At 36.4% G+C, this 13,138-nt stretch overlaps 1 protein-coding gene across 10 annotated transcripts in view; it reads left to right on the top strand.

Annotated features, from left to right (window-relative positions):
- The window catches only part of MYO9A (myosin IXA), a 174,762-nt gene that overhangs the window by 123,039 nt on the left and 38,585 nt on the right, over window positions 1-13,138 (top strand). For 7 of the 10 annotated variants that reach the window (XM_072951108.1, XM_072951113.1, XM_072951109.1 and 4 more), the window contains 4 exons: window positions 6,668-6,780; window positions 9,951-10,093; window positions 11,844-11,891; window positions 12,709-12,932. In XM_072951108.1, coding sequence (XP_072807209.1) covers window positions 6,668-6,780; window positions 9,951-10,093; window positions 11,844-11,891; window positions 12,709-12,932 — 528 coding nt within the window. The remainder of the gene's footprint in view (window positions 1-6,667; window positions 6,781-9,950; window positions 10,094-11,843; window positions 11,892-12,708; window positions 12,933-13,138) is intronic. The other 3 variants (XM_072951110.1, XM_072951111.1, XM_072951117.1) reach the window with 1 other exon arrangement.

A 13,138-nucleotide genomic window follows, 5' to 3' on the forward strand; every position in this document is an offset into this window, starting at 1 on the left:
AATTAATTAATTCTGGACAAAGTGATGTAATAACTCATTTCCTAAGAAGCATCTCATTCAGTCTTGGAGGAAGCCATCTGCTCTTTCCAGTTGTGAAATAACTGATCTAATGAGATAAAGACAGTTAGAAATGAATTCCCTGTAGGGGATTTTTGCCTCCCGAGTGGAATTGCTAAGAACTTGTTCTGAGCTGTCGAGGCGTGGAGGCAGAGTAGTAGTTCCCCTCCTTATGCCTTTGGCGTTTTTGTTTTTTTTTTTAAACTTTCTACTTTTAACTCTGCCATTTGAGTAACTGTTTAGTCTCTGTATTACTGCTTTCACTCAGTTTTCACACCCACTGTGTTTGTTTTTGCCCAAGAAGAACAACATGTTCTGCTAAGCAATATTTTTGAGGTGGCTTTCATATAGATTTTTAGTCTCTCCATCTTCTGGATGGCAAGTAAGTTAGTAAAATCATTTCCATCCCTTATTTGTAGGATTAGTATGGGTAACTTTATAGTTTTCTCTGTATGGATTCTTCTACCATTACCCAGATTTAAAGCAGTCATCTCTATGGGTATGACTCCCAAATAGCTCTCCAGAATTTGTACTCTTCATCTCCAGTATGAAATGTCTCATATTACCCTCAAATCTGCTGTCACTTCTTATATTCCCATTTCTGTTTGTTTTCTTCTGAGATTTTCTCCAATCCTTATCTGTGTCGAATTTTCCTTCTCTTTACTGTCCACTCCCCAGCAAAACTGCCAGAAAAACTCATTAATCAAACAAGGCTGAATTTATTAGCTTATTTTTACAGTAAGGGAAAATTCACCTTGACTAGGTCTTAGTTATTTCTCGGAAAGAGGAAGTCAGAAAAGGATATTTGTAGGATTTTAGGACCTAGCCTACTGATTTTGAGGTGAGTCTTACAAGTTAGAATACCGGTTGAATTCAGAGTTTATGACGTAAGAGGTTTAGATTGGTGGCCCCCAGAGAGCAGCCACACTGTTGAGTACACTTAGTATTTATATGTGTGTTTTATTCTCCCCTCCCCCAAAGTTAGGGACAGTTAATAGCATTGTGACTCTGCTCTCTGAAGATACGGTTGAATTGCCCTGTGAAACCATTTGGGATTGGTACTTTTTGTGGCTTAATTCTCTATTTCTTCTAGGAAAATTTGTCTTTAAAGCTTTCTTTCTAATGGGGCCAATTTTGACTGTTTTTTTCTTGTGAAAATATCCATTTCATCTAACTTTTCAGATTTACTTGCATAGAGATACAGAAAGTAGTCTCATGATATTAAAAAATTCTGTTTCAATGATTAGTTCTCGTTTGTCACTTATTATTTTGTAGATTTTTTCTCTAGCTAGTCATTTGTCTATTTTGTTAATTTTTTTCCAAAATAACAGGAATTGGTTTATTTATCATACTTACTTTTCCTCCCCCGTTCTCCACAGATTTTTGCTTTTACCTTTTATTATGCTTTCTTTTTGTTTGCTTTCTTATTTTTCTAGCTTTTGAGTGGGGAATTTAATTCATTTATTTTGTTTATTTTTGTTGATAACAGGTTTTTAAGGCTATGAATTTTCCTCTTATCACACTTCAGATGCATCTTATTTTTTCTAATGTGTAAAAGTTTTATTTTTAAAAGAAAATCTGTAATTTTAGTTTGTATTTCTCTTTTTACCCAAAACTAGTTTGATAAAATTTTTTAGTTTTCACATGAAGAGCCTTTTTAAAAATTTTTAGTTAGTTTTTTTAGTTTTTAGTTTCATTGTATTTTGATGAAAGAGTATTTGTAATGCTAGTAATTTGATCAAATATAATGGTATTTTGTTACTTAGTATGTGGTCAGTTTTTATGTATGTACCATGTGCATTTTTTAATTGAAATATAATTGACATACAATGTTATGTTGATTCAGATGTACTATGTAATGATTTGACATTGGCATACATTATGAAATGACTACCACAATAAGTCTAATAACTGTCATGATACAAAGTTGTTACAATAGTATGGACCATATTTCTTGTATTATATATACATCCCCATGATTTATTTATTATTTAACTTGAGATTTGTACCTCTTAATCTCCTACACCAGTTCGCCCACCTTACCTGCCTCCCTCCCTCCTGGCAAACATCCATTTGTTTTCTTTTCATTTCATTTTCCAAATGTCTTCATTTTGTTCTGTTTGTTTATTTTGTTTTTAGATTCCACATAAAAGTAAGATCATGCAGTTTTTGTCTTTCTCTCTGACTTACTTTATTTAGTGTCCATACATGTTGTTGCAAATGACAATATTTCATTCTTTTTTATAGCTAAGTAATATTCACACACACACACACACACACACACCCCTTCTTTATCCATTTGTCTATTTATGGGCATTTAGGTTGCTTATGTATCTTGGCCACTGTAAATAATGCTGCAGTGGACATTGGAGTGCAAGTGTCTTTTCAAATTAGTATTTCTGTTTTCTTTGGATAAATACTCAAAAGTGGAATTGCCGGATCATATCATAGTTCTATTTTTAATTTTTTGAGGTACCTCCGTACTTTTTTCCATAGTGGCCAAACCAGTTTACGTTCCCATCGACAATGAACGAACAGTGAACTTTCCTCCACATCCTTGCCAATGCTTGTTATTTGTTGAATGTGCATTTGATAAAAAGGTGTATTCTCTATTCAGAGTATAACATTTCAGTTTATATGTATGTAATCTCTACCTTATTGATTATGCTGTTTGTCTTCTGTGTCCTTATTATTTTTTGTACACTTAATCTGTCTTGTATAGAGAATGTTACGTTAAAGGCTCCTATTGATCATTGTGAATTGTGGCTTTTAGTATTAAAAAGTGTCCTTTGTCAGATTCAATGCTTTTTGCTTGAATTCTATATAAATAATAATATCACAGCCCCTATTTTCTGATTATTTCCACTTGCCTAGAGTACTTTTGCTCATCCTTTAATTTTAGCCTTTCTGGATCCTTTTGCTTTAGAGGTGTGTTTTTTATATAGTAAGAGTTGGGTCCTGCTTTGTGAGCCAAATTAAAAATGTCATTTTATAGGTGAGTTAAATCTATTCATATTTATTGAAGTAAGGATGAATTCATTCTTAACTCTTTCTTATAATTTTTTATCATATATTATGCTAAATTTGGTGTGTTTACGTTGCTTTTCTCGCTTTTTAATTTTTTAAAAATTTCTTTTGCTGTTCAGGAAAGGTTGTGTTCTTATTCTATTGATTGTTCACCTTTGTACATAGCTTTTAAAAATGCCTTTAATGTACTGTTTCAGTTTAACCATTTACACTCTTGTCAGTCATTTTTAAATGAGTGATATTCTCATCTGTTACAACAGAACTGTTAATGAACTTTTCTAGTCTCTGTGTTTCTGCTCCTTTCTACTCCTGAGTTTTAGGCTTTTATTTCTACTTTGTCAGAAAGTGTAATTTTGTATATGATTCTTTCCCTAGTCCTCACTTTGTTTTGTGTCTTAGATCTACTATTAAATACATTAAATGATCAGTTCATGTATTTTGCAGGAGTTTCCCTGTTTATCTCTTGTTCGAGGAAGCTCTTTCCCTACTAGATTGCTCGTGAAGGGACATCAGTATAGAATTCCCTGAGTTCTTTCTGTAGCCTTGATTATTTGATATAAAATATATATGAAATCTTTGATTCATACCTTCCCTGAGTTTTTTGAAAATGCTATTTTATTTTTGTCTTCCTTTATTTGTTATTTTTGGTAAGTCTATTGCCAGTGTAATTCTCTTGCCCTTCGAAGTTATTTATCTTTTTACTTTGAGGCCTTTAGAATTTTTAATTTGTATTGAAAGTTTAGAGTATGTGTTCACGTTAATCATTACACATTAATTATCCCATGTATCTTCAGGACTCTGTCAATATGTAAATTATGGTCTTGCCTTGTTTTGAAGTTTTCATTTAGAGGTGTGTTTATGGTTTTAAAATTGGATTATAGTTTTAAATATTGTGTCCTCTTGTTTTGTTTTTCTTGCTTAGGGACTGCAGTTACAAACAAGTTTTTCCTTCTTTTCCTGTCTTCCATTTCAATCACCTTCTCTTTTGACTCTTTTTACTTGTTTCTTTGTATATTTTATATTTTTCATTATCTTTCCGCCTTTCTTCAGTTGCCTTTAAATTTTCCAGTTGCACTTTTTCTCCCTTAGGCATCTTATCTTGTAAGTTCATTTCACTGTCTTTTTCTTTCTTTCCTGAGTTCATTCAACTCTCCTTTTATTTCCTCCTGGTTTTTGTTTTTGTTTTGGTGAGGGGGTTTCATTTCTAGTTTTAATTTCTGAATTTCTGACTCAGGATGCTGTTTCAGATAGATGAGGAAATTTAATTCACTTTTGAGATACAGTTTACTGTTTTATGCTCTTTTTTTGGGGTGGGGAATGAGTTATTTTCATTCTAATTTTGATTTTCTTTTTATTTGTTTTTCTTACTGTAGAAGCTTTTGTAGATTTTTTATGTTTTAATTTATTCCTTTTGTGCGTTGGGGGTAGTTTATAACATAACAATTCAGGAGCTTCCTCTTCTGTCCATGTAGCAAGTACAATCTTTTATGGACTGTTTTGGGTTGCTTTGGTTTGTGTGGTGGAAGCAATGTTGTGTCCTCCTTATTTCACTCCTCTTTTCCCTTGCTGGATTCTAAATTTTCCCCGTCTGCTTCTTTCCTCATCACTGCCCAGTCTCCAAAGGGCACCACTTCCTTCCTTTTTACATTTTTTCCCCTCGGAAGCAATGCCTGTGAAAGTATGTCACCTTGAATTACATGCAGTTTTAAGTCCTTTCCCTTTAAGTCAGTTCTCTGTAACATTTGTGTCAGTGTTAAGTCATTATAGACAGATTGATTTTCTTCCTCTTCACTGGTCATGCGTTCTTACTTCTCTGTGTGCCTAGTTATTTCTTATTGGGTTCCTGACACTGTCAGTTTTGCCTTATCGGGTGCTGGACACTTCCGTGGTTAATTAAAATTCTTGAGACTGTTACATCCCAGTAATAGTCCAGAGCTTTGTTCTGCAAGTAGTTTGGTCCTTTTAGTTATTCCTTTTGACAGATTTGTTAGGTTCACTGTATTGAATACTGGAATTTGGTGAGAGACTAAATTTCAGGTGCTCTCCCCCCCCCCCCAAAGTAATTATATGAGGAGATGATGTATTAATTAGCTTAGCTTAAATACTGTAATCATTTAATTGTTTATATGTAAATGAAACCATCATGTTATACATGTTAAATGAATAGTTTTTATTAAATAAAGTAAAGATTTGTTAGGCTCTAACAGAGCAGTGCTTAGTCTCTGGCTCACTGACCTTGACTGTTGAGGTGAGACCCGGGAGCCGTGAGGTTACGCACTCTGACTCGTAGGCACAGGCGCGGCAGCCAGCCTTTGTGAGCAGTGCGCTATTACCTTCAGTCCTTCTGGGTGGCCCCCTCCCTGGCCCTGGGTGATTGTCTGATGCAGACGTGTTGATCAGTACTCAGCTGAATCTTCACTGGGGACCCTCTGAAGGTTTCCAGAGCTCTTCCTTCGTGTGTCCCTCTCCTCTCCAGTGCGCTGTCTTTTGGTCTCTAGTCGCCTTGGTCTCCCCTTAGGCTTTCAGCCTCATGTGTTCAACTCCGAGTCTGCCAGGAGTCACCTGAATTCCCCGTGTCACAGCCTGGAAACTGTATCCAGACCCTAAGCTGGGGCAGATGTAGGACTCAGCCCACTCATTTTATTTCCCGTCTCCCAGGGGTAACTATCCATCACCCTGATAACGGCTGTTTCATATTATTTTGTCTGGTTTTTGTTTTGCTTTTATTTTTGGTCGTTGCAAGCAAGAGGATAAAACAGGCCCCTGTTACTCCATCTTGGCCAGAGGCAGAAATCTGTTCTTTAAATTTTAACAACTCAAGATATTTGCTATTTCTGTTGGTAAGGCCATAGTTAGGCAGACCAAAAGGCTAAAGAAAGTATTATAGCTATAGAAAAATGAATGTTAGGAAATGACTTGAATAGTTAACAGGAAATTCTCTCCTCCAAATGGTGTTGTCTTCAGTAGGATACACCATAAATAAATAGAACAAGAATTGTCAATTGAAATTCAGGTCCCAGTTTGATATATGTAAGTTGTTTGTAATTTAGACCATTAGTGGGGGTAATGATCTTTTATTCTTTTACCCTTAATTTTTCTTATCTTCTTGTGTTTTAGCTCTTTTAAATCCTTAACTGGATATAATAAGAATCTATAATAACAAGTTAAGCTATAAAAATAATTATCATCTTTTTAGGGACAAATAAAAGAAGGTATGAAAGACTATACTTAGCATTCTAGATTTATCAGATCCTGGATCTTTTGTCTGTATCTTTAGCTGGTTTTGAGTATTTTCTTGCTTTCCCCACACTTAATGTTCTGTGTTAAATTGTCAGAAGACATGAGCTGGTAGTTCCTCTTCAGCATTTTCATCGACCCAAGGTCTCCTTTCTTCAGATTATTCTAGGACGTTAATAGAGGTTTTAGTAGGTTCTTATACTTCAGTAAATCTCTGAATAATATGAATGTATTTTTGTTTTCTAATGGGTGTAATTCTCATATAATTCTATAACCTGAGCTTTACTTACAGTGCTATGATACAGTTACTTGGTTTTAAAGTCTTTCACATATGTAATTATTACAGACATCACAGAGATTTTCTTCAGTTGATGAAGAAGCAAAGCTTCATAAGACCATGTCTCAAGGAGAGATTACGAAGTTGACAGTGAGACAGAAGTCTTCAGATTCAGATATAAGGTATAAAGTATACCCTGAAATTTAATAGGGGTAATTTAATTTTATTAACTAATAAACTATAGTTAAATACTGAGCCTCTTTTTAAAAGCCTCATTTTAAAAGTTGATAGAGCAGCTATAACTGTTTTGAAAGTTTTAAAATTTATCTGTTTTCAACAAATATTAAGTACCCACTGTGACAGGCACATAAATAGTTCATATGTGTATATGTGTGTGTGTGTGTGTGTGTGTGTGTGTGTAAAATGAGCTTCTATATGGTATCTTTAGCTGCGTGATTTGGGCAAAGTCTTTAAATCATTATATGACTTAATGATTTTTTGTTGTAAAAGAAAAGAGATTAGACCAGATGAGATTGAAAATATTTTGAAGCTTTGGACTTGGATTATGTTCTGAGTTAAAGTTTTTACAAATGGAACTGGAGGAAACTTTCAGGAAATAAAATTCTTTTCTCTTTAAGAGAATATATGGAATGTTTATTTGTCAAGAATATGTCTTTGACCCTTACTGTGTGATATAACGCAGCTGGGCCCTCACTGAACACTTAAGGATCACATTGAAATCTATCTGCGTCATAACCCTGTTAAAGACATAACCCTGTCAATGCAGAGGCACAATCCAAGGTCACCCAAACCTAGAGCAGGTTGTACTGGAGATCAAATTTTGGGAAACAAAATACAACACAATAGAAGGAACATACGGCTGGAGATAGCAGATTAAATATATAAATTTAAATCCCACATCCTCCTAAAACGACAAAACCTATACAAGACAAAAGCAGAAACAACAAAACAACAGAAGATGACAGTACTAAAACTGTGGAATAAAAAAAGTAAATAGAGAAATTTTACATGCCTTAATATATAGGAAAAAGCTGAACCCAAAACCAGCTGGGTAAAGTGAGGAAGAAGCATCTGACTGGCTGACCTTCCTCAGCTGTAGCAGAAAACAGGAGATTTATGCTCTGAAAAGGATAAAAAGTTTTCTGCAGTTGGAAGTTACTAGATACAGTTGAGGATTGAGGTACATATTTGAAACGGGGATTTAATGAATGATTACATACTGAAAAGATCCTCCCCCTTTTTTTCTGCACTCAGCTTCCACATTTCACATACCCTTTGAGAAGATGGTTCAAAGAATCTCTGGGACTTTTGTCCAGCCTTCAAGGAAAGACTTAAAGATGTTGGTATCAGGGGCTCTCCCTACAAATTTGACCAGCCAGATAACCCCACAAGGAAGGTCGCAGTTTGGAAGCCCCACCGATGTACACTAGAATTTCCAGGCAGCTTTTTATACCCTACTTTTGATCATCACACATTTGAGGAGATATAAATGAAAGAAACTGAAACTAATGGATAAAACACAACTTGGAAGAAATAAACTGTGCAGGGGAAAGAAAACTTCAAGACAGGCAGGTACAACTATCAGTAGATCTTTTCCGTAAATAAATACAACTGCCTCCATGAAACCAAACAGAATGCTTGAAAGAGAAACAGTCAATAAAGAAGAGCATTTGAAAATTGAAACTGTGATAGCATAAAGACACAAGTCAGAAGAGTTAGAAAGAAAACTGAGGGCATATCTCAGACAGTTTAGCAAAAAGACAATGATGAGATGGAAGAAAAAAGAAAAGATAAGAAAATTAGAGGAGCAGTTCAGGACATCCAGTAACTCATGCACAGGAGCTCTGGGAAGATAGAACAAAGAATGTGGAGAGGAACAAATCACTAATAAAAATTCAAATAAATTTCACAAGACTGAAGGACTGGAGTTTCTAGATTGAAAGGACCCACCCCTCTGAGTGCCCAACATAATGGATGACAGTAGACCCTTACCAAAAGACCCTTACCGTCATAGAACAGTAGAGACACACAAAGTCTCCATTGTGATGATGAAAGTAGCTTTTCCGATGACACTTGTACAGCAAGCACTGAGCCAGAGTAGAGCAGGTAGAAGGGTCTGGGAGAGATCCTTAAGTCAATCAAAAGGATTACTCAAGGGAGCAGGAAAGAAATGCGAATGGCAGAAGAATGCTGTCATTTGTAATAATCCTTGTAGAACAGTTTCTCCGTATACTCTCTGGATATATAAGATTACTAGTGAGCTATAAAACAAAGTGGGGGGACAATGGAAAAAAGAAGATGGGCTTCAAAACCAGATAGACCTGGTGTTACCTTCCATCCCGTCAGCCCTCTGAGCCTCAGTTTGCTCACGTGTGAAGTGAGGATGAAAACACCTGCTTGTCATGGTAACTGTGAAAAGTAGACGTGTTGTGGAAGGCATAGTGCCTGCTCACAGTAGATGCTCAGTTTTTTGGTGGATTGAATGAAGATACAAAGGAGCAAACAAATTAATGCTCTAAGAAGCCTCCTAGTACGGGTCAGTAGGCATGGACTGTTGTCACCACGGGGCGGGCGTCTCCTGGGTCTGTGCACAGCGGGAGTGTGGAAGCACTAAGGCTGAGGCAGTGTGGCGTCACAGTAGGAGTGAGTCTCAGCTTTGGCTCTCAAGGGCCCTGCAACCTTGGGAAAGTTACCTAATGCTTAAGCCTCCAGTTTTTCATTTGAAAATGGTTATAGTTTGAAAGTAAATAAGTGGTGGCTTTTGTTCTTTAATAGTGCTGATAACTCATGAGTATAAAGTAGTGACTTTAGCTTTTATTACATAATGGTGAGTGGAAAGATCTAAAGTTGTATCTGCGTCATGATTACAATGATGTAAAAATGGATACGCTTATGGTTAAAGACTGGAAGGAAATCACCCCAAAACTGTAAACTAATGTGTTTCAGAGTGACGGGGTGTCAGCGATTTCTTTTGAAGTATTTTGTTTGTTGTCTGTGTACTAAATCCAAGCTGATAGGAGGGTAAGAATGAAAAGATACCAGTTTAAGAGTCAGGAAACCTGAGCTGGACTCCTGGTTCCATTGCTTTGTGGCCGTTTTATTTTAACATCTCTGGGTCTCATTATTTCTGTATTCAAGATGAGGAAACTCTCACCTTACCTTCCAGATGAAGTTTAAATGTAAAATTGAAGATTAAATATGACCAAACATAACTGTAAAGGTTAAATGAATTAATTTACATGAAAGATGTATATATAACTTCAAGTGATATATAAATATTGTCAACAGGACGTGCTGATTTCCATTTTTACCTTTATTTTTCTGTAAATAGACCTCAGAGAGCTAAGATGCGATTCTGGGCCAAAGGGAGACAAGGGGAGAAGAAGACTACCAGAGTGAAAGCTGCCACCCACTCGGAGGCTCCGGCATTCTTTGCTGGCTCTGATGCGATTCCCGTTCATCAGCTTCCAGATGGTAAAAATGGACAAAGGGTGGAGACGGTCTTCGTAATGTCTGTTTACTCTTTCTGAAAGTTTGCTATTCCTCTAATATTCATAATGGCAGTCCTGTTGGCTAGCTATTCTGATGAGATAGGACCAGGATTGTTAAATCCTTCCTTAATTAAAAGATAATTACAAAATTACATTTTACCTATAATAGAAGTTCCAAGGAAATATGGCACAAAACAGTGAAATAACAACTTCAAGAATGATTGTGAGTCTTTGGTTGGCCTCAGTTTTCTAAACCATAAAGATTAGGCCATCATTCATTACTTAACAATATGTGTTATTAGTAAAAATTAATAAGACAGCAGCTAATATCTGAGTGTTTACTTTGTACAAGATACTGTACTAAGCATTTTGTGTGTATTTACTCAGTTGTTTCTCATAACAATTTTTTGAGGTTGGTATGATGATTGTTCCCAGTTTATAGATGAGAAAACTGAGGCACAGACAGGTTATTTGTGTATACACGTATAGTAATTGGCAGAGCTGAGATTTTAATCCAGGCAGTCTAGCTCCCAAGTCCATATTCTTAACCATAATGCTAAATACCAAGTACCTACTATATGTTAGTGCTTGGAGCTTTATAGTGGTAGCTGTTACTTTAACTTCGGGGGTACCAATTATGACACATTAGCAAGTACCCAGCAGTTAGTTCATCTGTTGAGATATGGCCTTTCCAAATGCTGGACTTACTAACTCTTCAAGAATTCCAGTAGTCCCAGGATGAGAACGATAGCCCATTCTTCCCAAGCCCTTTGCTCAAGTATATATGAGAGTTTTTAATTATCGTGTATAGTTGCCAGCTGTCTTCAGCAGGGATGTGCATCAGAGATGGGTATGTGGTAGTGAGTCAATACCACTGACTGGTGGGTGGGTGAAGTACCAGAATTGAATAAAATAGAAGTCCTAGGAAGAAAGTTATAATCTCTAAGTGATGATAGAGCAGACCCAGTTACACAAAGTAAAGAAAACTTCTCCTGTCTCTAGGATAAGATAAAAATAAAGCAACAAAGGGTAAGATAAAGGTAAGATAAGGGAGAAAAGATCGCCAGGCTTCCTTTGGATCAGCTAGGGAGGAGGCTCCTGGGTATCAGAGGGAAAAGTAGTAGAGATGTGTGGTTTTCTCCAGTCAGTTTCCGAACTGAAATGGGTAAAACCAATAATAAAGTAAGTGAATACTGCAAGTTCAGTTTGGAAAATTTGGAATTCCTAAGAGAATCTCACATCTTATCTGGCTCACAGTAATCACTCTAAATTCTTCATTTTCCACAGTTAATATTCCCCACTGCTAATTCCCAAGAAGGAATTAGGACTCTCTTTAGTTGAACTATGTATTATTAGCAGACTTTATTGTGTGCTTGCTTCATAAGGATTTATAAACATTAATAAGATTGTATCTTTTTTTAATCTTTTGGTCAAAATTTATTAAGGTAGCCCTTATTTTTAATGCTGAAATAGGATTATATGCAATTTTTTTAGTAACCATTATTTCTTTTAGTATAGCAATAGATATTGGTTTTGCTAAATGAAATAATTAGATACTTGTATATCTAGGTTACATAATGGAGTTAATATCAGGTGATGCCAATTTGAGTATGTTTGTTTCCTGTATTTTTATAGTTTTTATTCTGGTGCCATACCTGAAATTGCGTTTGCCTCACTTCCTGCCTGAGTTGGCATTAAGCATGTAAGAGGCTGCTTTTTTCCTTCATTATCAGAATTAGCTTCTAGGTGGAATGTGAATATACCATTGGACAGAAGGCAAGGTAAATACATGTGGGGGAAACCGATGTGTGAAGTGGGGCCAGTGTTCTCATCAAGCACCAGGTGGGGCTTTGGCAAATCCAGTGTAGTACCTAGGGTGTAATGGACTGTATGGATCCCAGTTTCTCTGGTGTAGACAATTGCAGAGAAAATTGGCTCTGTTATCCAGTATTACATACAAGGCTAATTCCTTCCGGGAATTGTCTGAGAAATTCAGATCATTATTTGGGAAATGTATACGAAAATCCTAACTAGTAAAGAGACCCAAGCAGAAGTAAGCCAACTGAGTTGCAATATAGGCTGCCAGCCTAATACCAAATATTGTCACTGAAGCTTTTTTGGCTTTTGACACTGATAAAGAGGTAATAATAATCATTAAACTTCACGGGCTTGTGTATAGCTGGATGTTCTTTCAAACAGTTACAGTAGTGCTATGACTGGGTTAACAGCATCTAACATGTAGTGTAATTGTGTGATCTGCTTTCTTTTCCTTGGAACTGAGGTCTTTGGGATCCAGGCTTCAGTTCTACAAGACACTTTTGTCTAGGTTTTCAGTATGGGATCTCAGCTCTTTGGGAGACACGATAGCATTTCCTATTGAAAAACAGTAATTCTTAAATACATTTTCTGTACAAATGTGCAGTCTGGGTTTATTGCCTGACTGCCTGACCTCAAACATTAATGTTACTTCACTTTTTAGATATTTCCGTATTTCCTTCAGTGACTTGCTAAAGGAACTTAAACTTAAAAAGAAGGATGTGGAGATTTCAGTATTTTTACTAAAAATATTTTTTTGGGATACTCTATCTTGAATTCTAGAATTAGCTCAGAATCACCCAACGCCTCCGTTGAGTCCAGAATTGCCTGGGAGTTGCCGGAAGGAGTTCAAGGAGAACAAAGAGCCTTCTCCAAAGGCAAGGCGCAGGCGCAGTGTGAAGATCAGCAGCGTGGCTTTGGAGTCGACACATTGGCAGAATGACTCTGTCCAGATCATAGCAAGTGCCAGCGATTTAAAAAGCATGGATGAGTTTCTTCTGAAAAAGGTAACGTTTTGCGCGCTTCGTTGGGCCCCTGAGCAGCTTTGACGGGAACACTTGTGTATCAGGATGCGCCCCCCAGAGAGCAAGGTTACACACACTTGAGTAGGTTGTGTGGTCTGCTCTCTACTGGAAAGGTGCAGATAATAGGATATGCGTAAGTCAGGCTGGAGAGATGGCATTGAAGGTTTTAGGCTTCACTGTTGACTTCA

The sequence above is a fragment of the Vicugna pacos genome, chromosome 27 (genome assembly GCF_048564905.1).
Source record: "Vicugna pacos chromosome 27, VicPac4, whole genome shotgun sequence".
NCBI classification, from domain to species: Eukaryota; Metazoa; Chordata; class Mammalia; order Artiodactyla; family Camelidae; genus Vicugna; species Vicugna pacos.